This window comes from Spea bombifrons, chromosome 11 (assembly GCF_027358695.1).
Source record: "Spea bombifrons isolate aSpeBom1 chromosome 11, aSpeBom1.2.pri, whole genome shotgun sequence".
Taxonomy (NCBI): Eukaryota; Metazoa; Chordata; class Amphibia; order Anura; family Pelobatidae; genus Spea; species Spea bombifrons.
In genome coordinates, this window is record NC_071097.1 from 20,484,788 (window position 1) to 20,505,741 (window position 20,954).

Genomic DNA, 20,954 nt, shown 5'->3' on the forward strand with positions numbered 1-20,954 from the left:
CAAGATTGTTTACAAAATTACAAAAAAGTACAAGTCCTGAAGTCCTGAAAATCATGTACTATTTGTAGTAACATCTGCACATAACCTGATAATTATATCCTTAATCAAGGTTTTGATGTTACTGTTGGTAAACCAAACCTGGTTTATGCACATTTTGCTTGATTACAAATTATCAGGGACAACAGATTTATAATCTATTGTCACCTAATCAATAATTATGACAACAGATGGATGCAGCCAATCCCTAAAATATACTCTCTCTACCTTGCCCCAATGTATGACTCTTTCCCACATAACAGACAGCATGTGAAATAGTGAAGAAGAGGTATTAGAGAGATTTTGACCTCCACAAAGAAATACTATGCATAATGGCTTCTTCTTGGTCCTTAAATCACGCTGCCGTAGAGGTAGAGTGTAATCTCAATCCAAAAAGCACGCCATTGCACATAAAACAATCCTTGTGACATTCTCTCCACCTAGAAGCGTACACTTCAGTGTGACTCTATCCTCATAAGGAATGGCACAGGTCGGTCAAACTAATGAAAGGGAATAAATGGTGATCCTCACAGACCCCTAAAATGTCATCTGACAAGACCAGCTTCGCCAAACACAACACTGTCTAGACTGGCCTTTTGATGTCATACACCACCTCTGGATAATCCCGCCCCATTATGTCGCAAGACTGGTACATAATTATAACAGTTGCTTCCTAATATTGTCGGTTATAGATGTCTCACGAAACAAACGGTACATGCAGTATTTCAAATGCTGAATCAAATTATTAAGGGGAAATTCTATGAGCAAGGCAGAGGCGATGCTTTGACATTTGACCTTTGTATGCTGCTTTGTGAAAACGGCAGATGGTACATACTCTGAAATTAGGTTATTGCTGTATTTGTTCCTGTATTTTATCTTATTTAATCATTCATTCTTGCTTTTAGAGTGTCTTTGGAAAAATGATGAATCATGGGGACCATCTTTCAGTATTCCTGCTCAATGAACTTGGCAATTGTGGTCAGCTGGATGTTGGATGTTCCCTCGTAGATTGTACCTAGAACAAAATAATAATATTTGGTTATAACGGTGATTGCTGAATGTACTAACATACCCATTCCATGTGCTGTTTACCTTAGACACAGGTAGATATGGTTGCTGGTCTAAAGTTTGAAAAGTTGATACATGTAAGGAAAACTATTTTTGCAGTGTCAGAATCTGAGTTCTTACGAAACTCAACGGCCTGGTCCTAGATGACCTTGTGTTAAAACCTGAAGCTAGCTGCACAGTGCATATGCACTAATTCCATGCGAAGGTGTGCTCGGTTGACTGGGTAGAATAAACAACAGACCTAATTCAAATTTATCAACCAATTTAAAAACATCAATTGTTAATAAAGCTCCACTCGAGGCATCTGAAAACAAGCTGCGTGGCTGCTTTAGGGATTAAGCTCAGGATATAAATAGAAATAAACAGGTAAGTGTTTCAGGGAATCAGTCTAACCATTAGTAACATTCTCAAGATAAGCAGGTACAACAGCAAAGTGTTGCTCTGGTTTAGAACAACATATTGTGCATCCAAAAATTACAATCGGCAAAATATAGGGTAAAAATCCAGTAACAAATAATTGCAGTGGCTTAAAAGCATTTAGAATTCACTGGCTGTATTATTTTATTCCTGTTATTTTTTCATGGATGCTGTTGTTGCAGCATGTTCGGGATGTCTTTACCCAGAGTTCTGACACACACACACAATGCTCCAGCCATCACCAGAGGCTCCCTCTCCTATCGAGTATTGGGATTTGTATATGTCCATTCTCTGGTGATGGTACTTACCGATTTTTACATCTCTATAATATTTTTCAATGGGATAGTCTTTAGTGAATCCGACACCACCCATCCATTCCATGCATTTGCTGGTAGTGAGACAAGCAACCTAGAGAGTACATTAACAAGTTAGGGATTTCCTGCTTATATCATAAGCAAATACATTTTCAACAATAAACGGTTTATCCTAAACTGATTGACGAGCTGGGTCACTTATAGTCGGATAACATTATTTTTTCATATTTTGTCTGTTCTAAATAGCAACAGCCATGAGGAGCTGTGATTTTACCTGCACAGTAAATTACGGAAGGTAAGAAGGTTCTGTGCTAACATACCAAAAGGGCACATGATCCTCTGCTGAGAAAAACTTTGTGAATATGAATGAAAGGAAATGCCCAAGATGCCCTGATTTCCCACAGCATCCTAGTTACCTCTGATGAGTAGTACTTGGCCATGCATGCCTCCTTTCTAAAGGGTTTCCCTGCCTCCCGGAGCCTGGCTGCATTGTAGGTGAGCAGACGTGTCGCTTCCAGCTGAGTAGCTATCTGAGAAATCTGGTGCTGCATACTCTGCAGGGAAAAGGTTATTGAAAGTAATAGAGCCCCCAAGCCAATGTGATTTAAAACAGAAAACCAGTAACATATTGGGAGAAAGATCTAAGGTTAGCTTGCAATATGAGTCTACAGGTACAAATTAAATTGAAATACAAAGTTTAGATTCAAGAACAACACATCGCATTCCATGTGAACAGTTTGTCACATAAATGTATTCACGTGTGCCCTAGCATTCATACTCAACATATTGTCCCCAACGGCAGTCCCCAAATGTTACAGGTATAGACTTGCTTATACAGATAAATGTGTTAAAGTGAAACTGTCCGTCATCCAAAAGTGGGAATTACATGGTCCACTGGAAGTAGGTATAACACATTATATGTACATTGTGCTAGCATATACTTAGTTAATGTATATAATAAAACGTTATACCAACATGTTCCCAGTGCTGGTTCCTCTGACTTCCCAATATGGGTGCCTGGGATCTGTGTGCAGTGGGGTCACATCCACACTTGGTGGTCCCCCGGCTCGTGCACCATCTCACAACTGAGTGCTGTATTCCAACCTTTGTTTCAGTGGGATCACATAACACAATGTTACGTGGACAAGGCTATAAGTATTTGTTACTCCGACACAGCTATAAATATGTCATAGGAATACTCAACGAACAATTAGCTGTACAAGTGGGGCAAGGTGTCGATGGGCTTTACCTGACCCCCACCCACATGCACGCACACTCACTCACCTAGACTGCCTACTGTTTAATCCCAGAGTGATGTGTGGCCAACGGAGAGCACCTCATTCTGTGGCATAGTGAAGGGTATTCTTGCTGCATGCACAGCCCTCACAGTGGCCATGTTTGTACTTTTCAGATAATGGTTGGGGTGGCTAATTTAAACGCTTTCTCCTACACATTTCCCATCTCAATGTACAATTTGTCATTGTTCAATGGCCGGTGCACCCACCTGAAAATCAAATATCCTCTTCCCAAACTGAATTCTCTGCTTGGTATATGGGATTGTCTGGTCAAAGCATCCCTGGGCCAGTCCCAGCATCTGCAATGGAAAAAGTGAAATAGTACAAATAAAAAACTGGATATGCCAACACTAGTGCTTAGTCGCAGCTGCGCCAATTAGTTCTTGTTATAACCAAATGCATTTGTTTACCGTATTTAAAGGTATTTAAAGGTTTCAGAAAGAAATCTGCGTGTTGGATCAGTCACCTGTGCAGCTATTCCAATGCGTCCCTCGTTGAGCATTCCTATGGCATATTTATATCCTTGTCCGACCTGCCCCAACACACTGGACTCGGGGACCTGCAGAAAGAAAGAGAAAGGAAAAACACTTCTTAAAATCCAAGGCGGACTCCAGGCAACTACAGCTAATAAACCCAAAGCATATAACAAATAACTACATTTCACTATAATTTATATATATCACATGGATATTTCAACTGTTGCTTACACAGTATTTGGCTTGTCAGTGTAAACGTTATGGTGGTATTTAATTTAACATTAAAGGTAAAGGGTTGGAAAACTATTAACTCCCATAGCAATACACAAAATGATTCTAATACATAAAGACAGATTGCTGGTGTTTGTGTTAAAGCACACCCCTGCAATTTAAATTACAAGCGTTCTAATCTCAGTTACACGGTATGCTGATAAATGCTCTTTCTGAGAACCTTTTTCTCAGCTACAATTTGAATTAGTGCCAGTGAGTTTCTCCTCTGTGATCTATAGGAGTCTTTACTTGCCCTCCAATCCATACCTTGACATTCTCAAAGTTTAGCGAGCAGGTGGAAGATGCCCTGAGACCCAGCTTATCCTCCTTCTTCCCAATGTGAAGTCCTTCAGTGTCTCTCGGGACAATGAAACAGGTGATCCCTTTGTATCCCTGACATCCAAAGGAGAGAAAAAGCAATTTAACATTTGTTTCAATAACTTTGCAGTATGTGTAGCATGAAGGTATTAAATGTTAAATGCTGTATTACAATTGATTAAAGTATTTTACTCACATAGAAGATTTTGATATAATTATACTTTTGCATTTTTGATAGTTAAGTGTGTTCAAAAATATTTAACAAATGAAGTTGAGAATAAAACATTACCACAATGTACAAGTAACTTTTGTCTTTTTTAAACTATTTCAAGCAAATGCAAGTCATGTTTGTGTGATACGTGTACTTAAATGCAAACTCACAGCTGAAGGGTTGGCATTCGCCATCACAAGGAAGACTCCAGCCTGCTCGGAGTTACTAATCCACATCTTAGAACCATTGATGACATAGTAATCCTTCTGCTTGGTAGCAGTGGTCCTCAGAGAGAACGCATCGCTGCCTGACTCGGCCTCTGAAAGGCAGAAGCTGCCCACCTGTGTTTTACAAGAAGATTATATAATTATGTTTTAACACAGAATCTAGTAGCAGTTAAAAAAAAACAATGTTCTTGGAGTATTACAATGTGATCCCCAACTGCTCTCTATGAACGATGTGCACACAAAATGAATCACAAGTACACCCCACATTAATGTACGTAGTGGGATGCAGATCATGAATGTGAAACAAAAATGCACTTAAAGTCAAGCACTAGCTTTTTTTTACTTATTAATGCTTGTACTGCATCCTACTGATACCCTGTTAACTTTTGGCACACATTTATTAACTTGGCACATGTTAAAATGTATGCAGTTTCATTCTTCTATAATTATCAAGTTCTCTCATTCATTTATCTTATTTGATGTTCTGCAAAAAGGGTAAATAGATCAGTTTAATGAATGTGCTCTCTTTTTTTAATTCCTGGAATTAACTTCACGCAGTAATATTAAGACTGCCAACTTGGTCCCTGTATGTTTACTGTCAGAGGCTGGTGAATCCTTACCATATCTTTGCATAACCTGGGGAGGTAAGTATTCTTCTGTTCCTCCGTCCCTAATCTCTGAAACAAGGCATTGATAAGAGTGTTCTGTATATCACACAAAATGCACACTGAAGAGTCTACTTTAGCCAGTTCCTCAATCACCAGAATGGAGGAAAAGAACGAGGCGCCAGTGCCCCCATACTTTGGATCAACTTCTATTCCCATCAGCTGAAATAAAAGAAAACAGCCATCAGTAGAGGAAAAAGAGGTACTTGCGCTAACCCACTTCTGCATAGCAAGACATTCTAGTACATTTCAGGAGATTTTAGAGTTTGCTAACAGCTATTCATTTATAGCTGGTGAAAGCATACTACAGTATATGGTAACATCTGGTTTACAATGCACAAGCATTTTAGGAAACACTAAACCATATATATATATATATATATATATATATATATATATATATATATATATATAATGAACAGGCAAACATCAATACAGACCCCAAGTTCGAATAGTCCCTGGATGATAGAGTCCTCCATTTTTGAATTGGCATCCATACTTTTCACCAGAGGTGCAATCCGGTCCTGTGCAAACTTTTGGACTGTTGGCAAGGAAAACAAAACATTGGTCAAAGGTTTGTGTGTATTGTGTATCTTCGGCCAAGATACATTGCTGCAGGATCACCAAAGCTTTGCTAACAAGCATGAAGATAACCATTTCAAGTCTGCCTAGGAGACTATATAATAAACATAGAAACAACTATATTGCTAGGTTTTGTTTTATTATTCACACAACTGAAAAGGCATGAATGGGGTGGGGCAACTTCCACCATAGTATTCCAATTTTACTATGATTGTAAGGAACACGTATGTAACATATATACTTATTCTTTCATTTATTCTGAATTGTATGCAAGTACTTACCTACCCATGAACCTCCGGGATAAACTTCCTATGAATTTTATTGGGAAAAACAGGAACTAAGGTACACCAAAGTAAAACTTTACATTTCCCTGCTCTTCATTATTAAGTAACAAAATCCAACATAGCACACATTGCTAGATACCCCGTTGACAATACAAATGTACACAGGAGCCTAACTAGAAATCACAGGCCCCTGGTGCGAAAATTGCCCCTGGGCCCCCTGATTTCTTCAAGCAGCATGCCTCACAGTGCCAGCTTTGTCCACAGACCTCTTGTGAGCGCCACCTTCACCTCGAAACAGCTTATCCGTGCCATCGGAGCCCTTCACAGCTTGTCTGTGCCTCCTAACAGCCTGCCTGTGCCATATTTGCCCCCAGAAAGCCTCTCTTTGCACCTTTGCACCATTCATGTGCAGAAGTGGTGTGTCTCTCTTCCTCCGTGTTGTGTGAAGACTGATCCAGCATGCAGGAAGTGGGTGTGATGTCAGCATGCAGGAAGTGGATGTGATGTCAGCATTCAGGGAGAGAGTGTGATAGATAATCCCATCCAATGCTCTCTACACTCTCTTTGTCGATAGCTTTGGATATTTCTTACACCTAGCAGCTTTGAAGGGGTGGACAAGTGGTCATGACCATGACTGTTAAAACCCTGAATGTACCACAAGTGGTAGGAATTTGTCTTTAAGGCTGAGAGATCCACATACCCTAAATCTTACTCTTAAAAAGACCTCAGCTCCCACATGATACAAGGGAGCTTAAATTAGCCAACTCCTTAGCCATCAAAGGGAACAGAGACTTTAATTTTTCTTTGACCTCTGCCATATGTTCAGCTCCACTTAAGTAATTGTTCAATCCTTAGCATTTTAGAGGATCAGTCAACAACCAGTACAGACCTTGTTGCCACACACATAACCTACAGGATCAGAAACTAGACCACTGTTATATACTCACTACTCACAGATCTCTTTTTCCTCGATGCTCAACCTTTCAAAAGTGTGAACTAAAAAGTAGAATTACACCATATTGTCGTGGTAATAGGCCACACTTTTTCCTCCTAATTTAAATCTGTGATATTCTCAAAGTCTCCCTACCTTCTCCACCGTCCACTTCTGTGCCCCTGACTCCTTTCCCGTGGCCTTGCTTCTTCTCTTCCATCTTCTTTTTCTTCCTTCTTCTATCTTCACTCTTTGTCCGCTTGTCCCCATATCGTCTTTCAGGCCACTTGGCACACTTCCACAAAAGGGAGGAGCATCTGAGCACACCATCTGTCCCCGTGATTCCACGTTAGTATTCTTAGAAGATTTGCGGAAAAAAAGAGGGGCAGAAATGCTTCTTTTTCTCCAAGACTCTGTCTGCAATATTCTGGCTTCTTAGAGTACTTCTGCAAACAGTGGTGTCACAGGGACAGCCTCTCCCTCATCCCTCCAATCAGATGTGCCTGGAAGCTCTACTATTTTGCGTAAGTGCGCCTGGAGGCCTGACAGAAGACATTGGGACAAGTGGACGAAGACAGAAGATAACAAGGGGAGCTGCAGGAAAGCAGACAGGGACATGGAAGCGGTCAGGGGAGAAGGCAGGGAGACAATCAGAGAGAGCAAGCCTAAATGAGTGACTACGAGTGAGAGAGTGTGAGTAGGAGAGAGTGATAAATATTGATTTTCTTGAAATCAGCACCAAACTATAGGTGCAGCCTATAATCTGGACAATACGGATCTTCTATTCAACTATTTAAGTGACACGAAAAGCCTTGCAACACAGCAACGTTTCAAAAGAATACTCCCCTTAAACTATATTGTTGTTTTAGGTGGTAGCCATGATTGACAGTGGCGTCTAAAAAATCCAAAGGCATAACACAATTCATACAATTAAAAGGAAAGCTGAAACAAAACAGTCAGAAATATATGTGACTTTTAGATGCTGAAAGTATCAAATTACCCATTTCTTTTATCATGACCTCTTCATCAGTGAAAGTGCCAAGAGGAGCAAACACTGTGCCTTCCTTGGGTGGCTGAACCAGGGCATCTGGTGTGGAAGATCGTAATCGATGAGGCAAATTTTGCGCTGTGATAAGGCATCGTGGGATTTTGTTGCCCAGACACTAAAAAAACAAAAGCAACAATTTTAATAAATACTTAAATGATAAAAAAGAACTAAACAGAATAGCATACTATTAGTAATAAATTAAACAATGTTTCTACTTTTATATTGTACATGGTGCATGCCGGTCACAGTGAAGCAATGCCACCCTAATAGGAGTTAGACAAAATTATACACAATGCAAATGCGAACAACTGTAAGTGGACTTAATTGCTTACGAAGCAGCATGAGAACAACCCAACCGTTATCATTGTGATATAGATAGAGACACTGAGCTCACTGTATTGCTTATTTTTGTTTGTATTTCATTTAAAAAATTAACTTTTGTTCTTACTTTTTTCCTTAGTGGAAGAAGAAGAAACGTTGTTTCTCGTTCTCTTGCCTCCAACCTCCCCAGCACTGAACACACTGTGATCAGCAAGCAAGGCTCCATAGACTTGCATTGCTGATCACAATGCATGTAATCAGCCAGCAGGGGGAGCAATTCGAAAGGACAGGAGTGTCCCAGCAGGGTCTGTGTAGACACTGCTGGGACTCTCCTGTCCTTCGGTAACCTTGTGGTGAGTGTGACCAGTGAATAAGTGGGAATGCCCAATTGGTACTTCTTTATGTAATGGCGGAGTGCTGTTACAAATGATTAGTTGGCTAGAAGCAAGCAATGCTGGCTTGTGCTGACGGAGGGAGTCCAGGTTGTCAATAGACAGCCTGATCTCCCACTCAGCGACAGGGAGATGTCTCCGCAACAAAGTCAGGAGGTACATTCTATGTTATGTTCTATTGGGCTTCTTTCGTGACGTACCGGTACGGTATGTCAAACAGCCAATCAGTGGCAGGAAAGTGTTCCCAATTAAGCCAATAGGAGCCCTTTCTGTGGATGAGGGAGCCGGCTGGTGATGAGCACACCATGTGAGTGCAGGCAATAGGTCAAGTAGCTGAGGTTGGGGAAAGAGGCAAATGCATGAAGGGGTTCTTGCAATAGGGGTGCATGCACAGGAAACTATAAAGGGGCTACTCAGCTTTCAGATGCATTAACTACTTATGATGGGTAATTGCCAGGCAAAAAACAACAAAACAAAATACCAGCATTAAGCATACTGTATAAAATAATAAATTAGGCCATTTTATTACATTATAGCCTCAAATCTGCAAATAAACACTTTGTTTAAATTGCCTCCGAGTCACACATTTCTAGCTTAACACGAATGTACCGCCCCCCGGCCCCCAATGATCAGTAAACCGATGCCATCGCTCTGCACCAGCTGTCAGTTCATGCCCTTCTCACCTGGGCTCTGCGAAGTAAGACACCAGCCATCGTTCTCCAACACACAGTCACACACTCTCGCGAGAACAGGGACCGGAAACTAGAATATTTGCTCCTCGTTGTGGATAGTGTGTGGTGCTTAGGTATCCGGAAATAGTAAGTTTATTAAAAGATTCAGGTTTCGTACAGCGCTATCTGTGTTTAGATGAGGTGTTGGCAGTCCCTCGCTTATGCATCCGAAAAAAAAATAAAAAATACAGGTATGGAAAATGACTTTTGAATTATTTATCTTCTGTGCCGTATTGTTTTTTTCTTTTCTTCTCAAGAGTTACACAGAGTCCTTGATGCCCCTGATTTTCTATTCAAAGCCGCAACTGCCCAGGTTCCTATGGTAACCTTTGAAGCGCCTCAACTGTAAACGTACTACAATTCCCAGCGTGCATTGCGGATTATGGTGCCATGACGGAGAGGTGTGAACATAGAGAGGCGTTCCTAGGCGCATGCGCTCTATGTTTTGCGAAGGCCCCCCTCAACAGCGGCAGTCGGTGTTATCGGTTAGCGGTCATTACGAATACCCCTTGGCAAGCTGGGGACGGCATGCGGTTCTACGCTGTGAGGAGCTCCCGGTAACGGTAAGGAAACCCGACAAGTGGGCGGGGCTAGCACGGTGTGACGTCACATCAAGGCTGCAGGGTGTCAGAAAATTCATAACAAAAGCAGTATTCTATGCCTCAGTGTACGCAGCACTCACGCAACCTGACGGCAAAAAGATCGTCACTAGAATCAGAACGGGTGTAGAAGTCATGGCCCTCCCATTAAAACAGTGCATGTATATGATGGGATGTGGGGGGGAGACAAATTGTAGCCAGAAAATGTTAGTGCAAAGAATGCTCAGGGCATCATTAACCCCAGCGCTGTATTATTCGATACTATGTAACAAAGTGACCTGGAAATAAACATCACCCAAATGACACAGATAGCCGTCCTGCGTTGTGTTCATTATTATTGATGATGTTGCTAAAGTCCATTAGTAGCCTAAAATGCATTTTACACAGCGGCGATACGTCGGGGTTGTCGTTTGGAATTTGAGAAGTGAACTTATTGGCGGACAATCCGTGTTAAAGACTGGCCTGAAGTTTGTAAGATTTGCGAGTGTCTCTTATATTTTTATTAATGGAATTTAAACTTGCATGGGATAGGGCTATCCTGACTCTAAGAACGAGGACTGATGTGGTTTGCGCCTTTAAAGTAGGCAGCTGATAGGCTTAATGCTTACCTGCCACCAAATTGTATGTCTATGTTTATAGCTTAGTTTATAGCTCTGATGTTTCTGCTAAATGTAACAGTTGGATAGGAATATATATATATATATATATATATATATATACTACTGTTTGGCCAGCTATATATTTTCTTCCTCTAAGTGATATCGTGCTCAGCGAGGCTTTAAGATGCTTTACGGAAGGAGTGGTGAAAGCCCTGCATGCGCTGTTTCTCTCAGGCCACCCAGTGCGGAACACACACAGAGCTTCAGTGTTCTGTAAATATCGCACATGGATGTGACAGGGGCTTGGGTACACTGAACCATGTGTTGGCATTGGTGGGTCGCCCTTTATGACACACACTACACATTCATACACACACACATTCACACGCACACACACACCACTGAATGCGACTAAAGATATAATAAACAGTCACCTCTCTGAGTGCATCCCTTACTCTGTGTTCTATCTACTTCATCAGGAAAACCAGTATAGAAAGATCTGTATCATATGTCTTACTATTTCTAGCAGCCAGCAGCTTCTCTGAATGAAGCACTTTGCCGTGTAGCACCATATGTAAAAGAGTATTACTATTTAAACACGAACATAGTATCCTTGTGCTTATAATAATGCTTTAAAGATGGCAAACACAATTTCTTTCCATATTTTGCTGGATTGTTGGTTACTGAGACAAAGCTTTATTCACTGAAGGAGTCACCTGGAGACTTTCCTGAAGAGTTGTGTAACTCCTAAACTCACCGTAAATTATAAAGGCCTATACCCAATAAGCTTCTGCTGCAGGAAGAGCTTAACTGGCCCTGTATAATGCATAGTTAAATCACTGAGATGTATCCAAATTCTTCTGCTGCAGGAAGAGCTTAACTGGCCCTGTATAATGCGTAGTTAAATCACTGAGATGTATCCAAATTCTCCTGAGATATTAAGTTATGAAGGGCCAGCTCAGTCCTTCTGGCTAGGGGCTGCAAATGTTAGCCTTTTAGTGAATAGATACCAAAGAAAATGGTTAGAGAGCAATTCCTGTTGATCACATTATCCCACCAACATCAAACAAGACAAGAAGTTGAGCTCATTCACTACAGGATTCCCCGTCATTAGTAGTTCAAACCTGGGGGACACAGTAAGCAACGAAGCACTGAATTTATTATTTCACCCTACCCTGTGACGTTCAACCAGGCAGAATCCCTACCAACGTCAATCGTTTGCTGCCTCCCTTAATACCCCCATAGTACTCCATATAAGTGCCAATACATAGAAATCCGGTCTGTCCATTTTATCTGATAAAGCTTATACTGTCAGATCTCAGGTTTAATATGCACACTTCATTTGAAATTACAGATTTAGGAAACTTTTATATTTTGTGAATAATAATAAAATGTCTCTGTGTAAAAGGTATTTACAATGCATTAGACACTGTTCTGTATAGTGATAAAGGCTATAAAGACACTTTTATCCTGCATTGTATTCAAACTGGAATGTGTTTTATACTAATAAATATTTATATTATATAGCAATTAATAGTACGGATATAAATAAAGAGGCCACATATCAAAGAGATCCTAATATAATGTACTAATGTATTTAAAAGGTGCATTTAATTAAAAGGTTTCCTAAACTTAACGTTAATTTTTAAAATGTAAAAAGGTGGGTTTCTACAGGGGCTGTACCCACATTTATAGCAAACGGGATCTACTGCGTGAAGCAAAATAAACCAATGATTTTCTTTTCGGGTATTCAGGCAGGGAGCACTCTGGAAACAACAAGACTGAATATGGGCGAAAAGAAGCCAGAACCGCTGGACTTTGTTAAGGATTTCCAGGAATACCTCACGCAACAAACACACCACGTCAATATGATCTCTGGGTCCGTAAGCGGCGACAAAGAGGGCGACACGATGCCAGGAGGTACGTAGCGAATGTTTCTTTCTTACTATACGGATTACTTTTTATTTTAAGTTGGAACATTTCAGGTCACAAACTTAAAGGAACAGTCTGGCCTCCTAATCTGTATTTTTGTGTGTAAACATGAAAATAGGGGTGTAGTGGACCTTTTTAAGAGTACAATTTGAAGGGTCAACCACAGAGTCTGTCCAGATACAGAAGACATGCTTACATTTGAAAAGCTGTTTAATGAGCAGCCAATAGGAACGTGTGCTGAGTCAGAAAAAATGACATCATTTACTGTTAAAAATTTTTAAAGGGGCCAAATGGTTGACTCAATATATTGACAGTTTTTTATGTGAGGCAAAATGTCCTTTAGGATGTAGCGTTACATCCATCCTTTTTTTTTGCACTTGGACAGCCTGGACTCTCCCCTATCAGCAAATTCTAGCATCACGGGCTTCCTGCTGACACATTGAGTGTAACGGCGCTCTGGGTGAGCGATGACACACCATTATACCCTGAAAGACAGGTTGCACGGTCAGGTGTTTCCATAAGAGATCCCCAAAGGCCCATATAAGACTGAGAAGGTTCCTAAGCAAAACTGCAAAAAATGTGTGCGTGGGGGGTTCTACTGTAGTATATATTTTTTAAATGTAATTTTTACGTTTTGTGTGTTTCTTTGGCTTTTAAAGAAAACCCTATTTGTCCTAAAAAAGGATGTGTAATTTGTGTGTGTGTGCCTCAAACACAGAAAAGGAGAATCTTGATTATGGTCATTTATGGTAATAATGGCAAAAATACAGAATTAAAACCCTTAGTACTGAAGTGGTTAAACAATATTCAAGCATATACTTTTTAGGACTAAAATGTGGGCACTGGGGGGAGTAAAATACGATTTGCTAAGGATTTCATCTTCAGGATAGGTGCCAACGTTGATTCTGTTTTTGCAGTACTCATGAGAGAGCTGTGCAACATGACTAGAGGTCCTTGATACACTTCAGGGATCATTCTTGTAACCAGTGTTATCATGAGGACATATATTTTTTTTATTGCTATTTTGTAATATCTTTTTTTGCTTCCAAATAGGGAGTAACTATTTGTCCTTCTCCTTACTATGATCTTACAGTAGAAGTTCATGGTATGTGTGATCAGCAGCAGGGGATTGGTCAGCAGGTACCCTAGCGGGGTCTGTACAGACCCTCTGCGATCTGTACTGCATGAAGCACAAGTTCAGGCATTCAGACGCTGTAAGTATAATGGCTCTCATACAGAGCGCCATTACACTTAATCTGTCAGCACAGGGTAACATGCTGGCGCCTGCTGAGATGGGAGTGCCCAGGCTGTTATTAGACATTTTGGATCTTTCGTGTATCAGAAGTGAAATGTGCCTGTCTATGTAAAATAAAGAGGATGTAATGTCCTGCTCGCTGTCGCAGGATGCAATAGTTATGTCCAATAGTCGAGCGCAGGTTAATGCAGAGATTATGTATTCAGTGACAGGGCCAGTGTTCAGAGATTGTGCACAATTTCAAGATTTTTTTTTATTTAGACTCTGATATTTAAAAAAAAAAAAAAGTATAACTCCGTGATTGCATGAATTGTCTCGTTCCCCAGCTAGCTGTATGTCCTATCTTACTAAGATTCTTACTATTGTTTCCCTTGCCGAACATAAAACAGGGAGGTGCTATTCATTGACTTACTTTTTATAAATCAGGGCCACAAAACCACGATGTGCTCACCGCTAACTCTCCGTGCCTTGCTCTACCGGCAGCTGGGACAGACAGCGATCAGAATGGGCTGGACCACCCTTCTGTGGAGGTGTCTCTGGATGAGAGCGCTGGAATGCTGGTGGATGGCTTTGAGAGGACTTATGATGGGAAACTAAAATGTCGTTACTGTAACTATGCTAGCAAAGGCACTGCTCGTCTTATAGAACACATTCGCATACACACAGGTAGGTGTCTATCTGTGTATGCATGTGGGAACCTGGAGTATTGTCTGACAGCGTGCAGGGTGTGTTTTTCTAGGAAAATAGCAATATGAGACCGTAGAAGTAAACCTGCAAACAAAAGAACTAAAATTTCACAAAGGCTCACAAAGCAAGTAAGATAGAAAACGCAGAGTATGCCTTCACCAAAGGCTACTTTCACACCATTTTTTTTTTACCATGATGGTAATAAATTTGTAATACAACCCTACTTTATGTGTATACCACTGGGGGCAAGTTCCAATTGTCAGGATTTGGATGACTATTCTTCCCTGTTACATTATTCTCTAGTTTTGTTAAGTGCGAGGTGTAGTAACGTCAGCGCAGAAAACGTTATGTCGGTTTTGCTTCAGATTTCAGCAATGCTGAAATAAGAGTAGCTTACTTTTAAACCAGGTATCTCCAAAAAGATAAAACCGGCAAACCAAAATACACAATCTGTAAGTAGTTTTAATACTATAACCTGTGAAATCATGCAGGTACATGTCTTTTTTTTTTATTGATGTTTCTGTATCCCATGCCCATGCTTGACACAACGATACTTTTTTTTTTTGCAGGTGAAAAGCCGCACCGTTGTCACTTGTGCCCATTTGCATCTGCATATGAACGACACTTAGAGGCTCACATGCGATCTCACACTGGGGAAAAGCCATATAAGTGTGAGTTATGTTCCTTCCGCTGCAGTGATCGAAGCAACTTGTCCCATCACCGTCGACGCAAGCATAAGATGTTACCCATCAAAGGTACTCGTCCCTCTCTTGGGAATAAGAAAATGTGGGGTGTCCTTCAGAAGAAAGTGAGCAGCCTGGGCTATACCCGCAGGACTCTGATTAACCTTAACCCGCCGTCCTTGGTGGTGCACAAGCCTGACTATTTGAGTGACTTTTCCCATGAAATACCCAGCATCAACGCCAATGAAGCATATGAAAACCTAGCAAAGGCATCTCATGGAGTAGGGCTGTCACGAGATCCCCAAGAGCTCTTGGTGGACAACCCATTAAACCAGTTGTCTACTTTAGCTGGGCAACTCTCCAGCCTTCCACCAGACACCCAAAATCCCGCCTCTCCTGACACAGGACCCTGTACTGATGAAAAGCCCTTTATGATCCAGCAGCCTCCTCCTCCATTCTGTGCTTCTGCTGCAGCCGTCTCTACCAGCGTGGCACAAAGCTCCTCTCCAGCCAGCCCCGAGGTGCGGCCTTCCCACAACCACAGAAACTGTAGCCCCATGGCTGGGCCAAGCAGCGAACGCAGCGGGCGAACCAGCACTCCTAGCATCAGCAACAGTCAGCCTAGCACTCCTGCCCCAGCCCTGCCTGTACAGGACCCTCAGCTCCTGCACCACTGCCAGCATTGTGACATGTACTTTGCAGATAACATACTGTACACCATCCACATGGGCTGCCACGGCTTTGAAAACCCCTTCCAATGCAACATATGCGGCTGCAAGTGTAAAAACAAATATGACTTTGCCTGCCACTTTGCACGAGGTCAACACAGCCAACACTGACTTTATACGAGCTGTGGCCTGTTTTTAATTTTAAACCCGACCTCTGAAGACAGTCTGCTACGGCGTCAGCCGTCTGAGGTTTGTATATGATGTAAATATAATCTGTGCTCCTCGTGTGCCTGGACGGTGCGTGAGAACGCGTAAATCAAAAGTGTTTTAAAATGGAGATGGCAAAAAACGTATTACAAGCTTTCCACGTTTTGCTGCCAAGACCCGCTTCCGTATGTTTTCATGAAGAAACGCATATGATGTTGGCAGTTGCCACCATGAGGCATATGTCAATTAGTAATCTTCCCATCTGTCTGCTGTGCAGGTGGGGGCTCCGCTGTATATCCACCGATTGACTGATGTGGTCATTCATTTTGCAGGAAAACAATGTTTCTCAAAATTTGTATGTATTTGGTTGTGATGCCTTTTACTGAATCTTATTCCTATAAGACAGCTTTTAAAGAAGTGATGCAAACGATGCTTGCCACCATTCTGTGTTTTGTTATTTGTTTTCTTTTCAATATGTTCCCTCACGGTTGTTACGTATATATATATCTCTGTGATACATTCACAGCATGTTGCGTGTTTCCCCAAAGATTTAAACTGCTTCATAATCCATCACTGCATAAAATAAACCTGATTGTCTATTCACACCTTATACTTGTGATCGCTTTCACATGTCATGGTCTGACCGCCATTGTGTACTTTAGTCATCTGTTGCGCTGTCCTGTTAATGGCAATTCCAGTTATTGAACTGAAATCTGTTTAACTGGTGTTTCAACAACTTACATATAAACCGTGCATTTTGTATGAAAATATGGTTTCCTCTTCTTGGAGGAAAAACCCTTTTCATGAAATAAACATCTCAGGGATCGATTAACTAACCTGAGACTATAACAGTTTCAGCTCCCTGACATCATTGTGCATTCCAAAGGCCCAGACCCTCTGAACTTATCCAACCACCCCTTCAAGACACAGAGTTAAAGGCGGTGGATTTCTCGAATGACATTTAACGATGTCTTTATGCAGGGGAAGCTCATTGATTTGTGAGTTCAGATGTTTAGCTCGCCAACAATTGCAGTTGCCTTCACTCTTTTTGGGTACTCGTAACGCATCATTTAATGTGTTTAACAGTAAACAGGATGGGAACCGAACCCTCTCTACAGCTAGTTTTACAATTACTTTCTAGTACAGAAAAGCAACAAAATAAAGGAACGCCATCAAAAAATATAACTTTTACTCTTAAACATTAAAATGTAAAAGTGCGTTTAAGATATGTGCAGCTTTTCACAGATAAATGTATGTTTTAAATAGTATCCTTTATAGACGCTGTTACTCTATTCATTTCCCACCTTACTGCTTTATCTACTTAAACCCAGGTACGGAGAGGGAATGCCTTGGAACACATAACAGTGTTGTGGATCGTTGAACAATTCATGTGGCTTTACACAAATATGGATATACAATGTGTTCTGTCTGTTCTTTAAACAAGAAAAGTGTATCGTTAGCTGTGTGTGCCCCAAATGCCAGCAGTTCCTTTTGTGACATACTTTGCTTCAGTTGCTCCAGAAGTCTGGATTTTGCACCGTGCAGCTCCTGTGCTACGAGCTTCATTTCCTGCACAGAAATTGTGCCTAAAATACAGCAATAAAATAAAAAAAGAGAATATGCACACCTGAGATGCAATTCCATCCCCAATAATACCCCTTTAATATTTAATCACTAGAAATCTGTCTCTAGTAGTTATACTGCTACTTTCATGGTGACCTACAGGAAGACAACTTTCCAACCCTTACAACTGTATAGTACTTTAAAAGTAAAATCTAGCATTACAACCTAAAAATATTAAAGTATATAGAAAACCGGGTAAAACTTTTTACTAAACCACAGAATGAAAGACGTCCGTGGCTCGGACTGCACCCCCACCTTTCACTGACTGCATGGTCTCGGAAATCGATCTTCGAAGACTCTGGTCTGCCTGATGGAGAATGTTGGCTGCGCAGACAGCTCGGTCCTTGTCCTGTTTGCAGACACAGAGAAAAAGAAAACAAATGTACTACTATGCACAGAGCTAAAGGAGGATCACCTTTTAGGGGATAGGGAGCCCCTGGTAGGCCGCAGGTATAGGTTCAACATTCAAAGAGGACAAACAAGCTCTGGTAAAAGGTGTTTGCTTGTTGCTAAAAAATGGAACTGGTTTTAATAAATAAAATACTCTTTACTTCGCAGTGTGTTTTCCATGAAAAGAGCTCGCTCCACTAACTTCCATACCTTGTCCTTAGAGTCTTCTTGTAGTGGCCTTAAAGGGTTTTCAACAGCTTCTTTCAGCAGGTCAGAAATTCCTGGACTTTAAGAAAGAAAGAAATATTAGTCTAAATCAGAAAAAGCACCTGTCTTGTAAAAAACGGTACTAAAGACAGTCTCTGCAACAACACCGCCAAACTTATAAATCCTAACTATTTGTATACTATAACATTTCTTTATTTACTACAACTGATCTTATCAGATATTTGGGTAGTTGTCCGAGGCATATACAAAGCAGCACCATCAAGGGGAAATGCCGTTTCTCATTCCCCGATTCGTACTTCTCTTCCGTCAGAGCCGAGCTGTCAAGGACCAAGCTGTTTTGCTCCCATGTGTTTTTCCTTGGATTTGGAATCTCCATTTTTTTCTCCATAAGCCAAATGGTTTGGTCTGGCACAGGAACAGCTCTGCTTCTATTCCTCATCAGGCAGCACTCTACAGGACACTGTAAGTAGATCTGGCAGAAACCTAATGAATCTGTTAAGAGAAATTGTTACATCTGTTACAAAAGATGATGTTTTTAAACAAAATGGATTGTTGTAAAAGTCTTGATCTATTACTGCGGCAAAGCAGATTTGGTAAGGGGAGCACAAGGGACTCTGGAAGAGACTGGCTGCTAAAAGGGAAACTGGGGACAAAGATAACAATGGGAAGCCGTTTAATGACAAGGATGGCTAGAAGAAGTTGGGGACGAAGATGACTACAAACACCAGGAAGAGATTATGTTTAAAAACGGGGCTCTGGGGAAGTTCCAAGAGTATCCAACCAATGGAATGCATCTGCCGACAGCACAAGGCCATTGGTTGCTATGGTGATAAGGCTGCTTTTTAAACATTGCTGCATGTTACCTGCACCCTGGCCACCATCCAACTCTTCTTTACAACACTATTGTGACATAATGGAAACACAGATAGCATACAGGTTGCATTTAGGAGGTACTCACATTTGCACGCCAGTTGATAAACTTCATACCGCATACTCTGGTAATAAAAATTATCATCCAGCACAAGGCAAGTAGCATTGTTTTCGGGGATATTTGTAATGTGGCACGGAGAACCATCATCCAACCTTGCAGGAGATACTAAGCCTTGACGTGCCAGACAATCAACGAACCGATGCCACGTTTCCTCTGATCTACTTTCGGGACATACTAAACCAGAAGAGTTAAGAACGGCCACAATAAGATGCTCGAGGTAGCCTAAGATGTGCTGACGGTGCTGCTTCCAGACAGAAGTCTAGAAAAGATGAGAAAGTATACACATTTATTGATGTCATTAAATGCTTTGGGACAAATTGGGATGCATTTTAACATCTGCAATGGTTGTAAATGTCCGCTAGTGTAGGGCTGCAGTACAGGGACTTAAATAAGAGAACGGACACGCAAACGCAAAACTTTTATTCCAATTAAATTAAAAACTGCCGTGAATCTTAAAAGAAAAATGTTTTTTATTAGATACACCAATTTACGTTGTCTTTTAGGCGGCAGGGACAGTTTGGATTGCAGCTATAATCCAGGGTCTGATCAGCAGTGACCTGTGCCGGCTCTATTGATTACTTGTGTTTGTTTGTAAGAGTTTTAACCATTTCAGATCCCCGTTATCACCGTGCATAACGGTCACCAACACCAGGGGGCTTCTTCTGCAAGAAAGGACTAAGATTGCTCTGCATAACGTATAGCAAACTCAGCGATGTCATTATAAGAGACCCTCCAGGGCCACCTTAAGCCTTGCATGGGAAGCCTACTGGGCTGTATAATGTATGATAAAAGAGAACGGAAGCACGTATGAACCGGATTGTGCAAACAGCGCTGAGTACATTAGCAGCGCGTAGGAACAAGCTTGCACGCTCCTCGTACTTGGGGCACTTTATTCAACCGGACAAGCAGTGTTCATGTACAGAATAGACACTTCTGGGCTAGGGTAGGACGCACTGTGCATGACAAAGACACCAATTATACCACACGCAAATGGGTCGTTGACCTGCCTCGTCTCTCTCGGGTTCCGCCGACAAGCTAGAAATCTCGCGAGACTCGCCGAGGGCTCTGCGGGGCCCCTCTGCAAACGAGTCAGCCGTGATTACGTCATCGTACGTGATAACAAAAACCGACTCGCTGAGCCAGTGTTTTTCCAGAGACCGCGCTAAAGTCGACTTTCCGGAACCAGGGAGCCCGCAGAGGAGACATATCGCAAGCCGCCGCATACGCCCGGGCTCACACACCAACACAGCCGCTTAGTAAACACGCGCAAGCGCCGTCTTGCTGCATAACATGTGACTCCTCCAATCATTGTTGACTTCCTTTCGTAATTTATTTCCGTATAAACTCGAGAATTCTGGGATTTGTAGTTTTTCATATCTCTTTACCCGTTTTATTTTAATAGGTGCAGTTAGAGGAGTGGCTGGAGGCAGTTTTTAGGTTTTTAGCGAGATGTTTAAATGGGTGATATATATATATATATATATATATATATATATATATATATAT

General features: G+C 41.4%; 3 protein-coding genes across 4 annotated transcripts; 1 reads left to right on the forward strand and 2 right to left on the reverse strand.

Annotated features, from left to right (window-relative positions):
• Positions 1 to 928: 928 nt before the first annotated feature.
• ACADSB (acyl-CoA dehydrogenase short/branched chain) lies at positions 929 to 9,638 on the reverse strand. The gene is made up of 11 exons (XM_053450270.1): positions 9,539 to 9,638; positions 8,095 to 8,257; positions 5,738 to 5,838; positions 5,253 to 5,459; positions 4,576 to 4,746; positions 4,144 to 4,269; positions 3,597 to 3,689; positions 3,340 to 3,429; positions 2,252 to 2,389; positions 1,830 to 1,929; positions 929 to 1,051 (listed from the first exon to the last, which is right to left on the reverse strand). The coding sequence occupies exons 1-11, from the start codon at positions 9,566 to 9,568 to the stop codon at positions 981 to 983; spliced, it is 1,290 nt and encodes a 429-aa protein (XP_053306245.1). The 5' UTR covers positions 9,569 to 9,638; the 3' UTR covers positions 929 to 980.
• Positions 9,639 to 9,917: 279 nt separating this feature from the next.
• Positions 9,918 to 16,826, forward strand: IKZF5 (IKAROS family zinc finger 5). Of its 2 annotated transcripts, none has more exons than XM_053450269.1 (4): positions 9,918 to 10,149; positions 12,539 to 12,704; positions 14,455 to 14,637; positions 15,228 to 16,826. In XM_053450269.1, exons 1-4 carry the CDS (start codon positions 10,018 to 10,020, stop codon positions 16,178 to 16,180), a joined length of 1,434 nt encoding a protein of 477 aa, XP_053306244.1. In that variant the 5' UTR covers positions 9,918 to 10,017; the 3' UTR covers positions 16,181 to 16,826. The 2 variants fall into 2 exon arrangements, with proteins under 2 accessions (XP_053306244.1, XP_053306243.1); XM_053450268.1 differs by having other exon boundaries at positions 9,919 to 10,149; positions 14,398 to 14,637.
• A 549-nt stretch (positions 16,827 to 17,375) lies between these two features.
• PSTK (phosphoseryl-tRNA kinase) lies at positions 17,376 to 20,733 on the reverse strand. Its single transcript, XM_053450301.1, has 6 exons — positions 20,456 to 20,733; positions 19,416 to 19,707; positions 18,754 to 18,949; positions 18,440 to 18,515; positions 18,095 to 18,188; positions 17,376 to 17,802 (listed from the first exon to the last, which is right to left on the reverse strand). The coding sequence occupies exons 1-6, from the start codon at positions 20,669 to 20,671 to the stop codon at positions 17,603 to 17,605; spliced, it is 1,074 nt and encodes a 357-aa protein (XP_053306276.1). The 5' UTR covers positions 20,672 to 20,733; the 3' UTR covers positions 17,376 to 17,602.
• Positions 20,734 to 20,954: the final 221 nt, after the last annotated feature.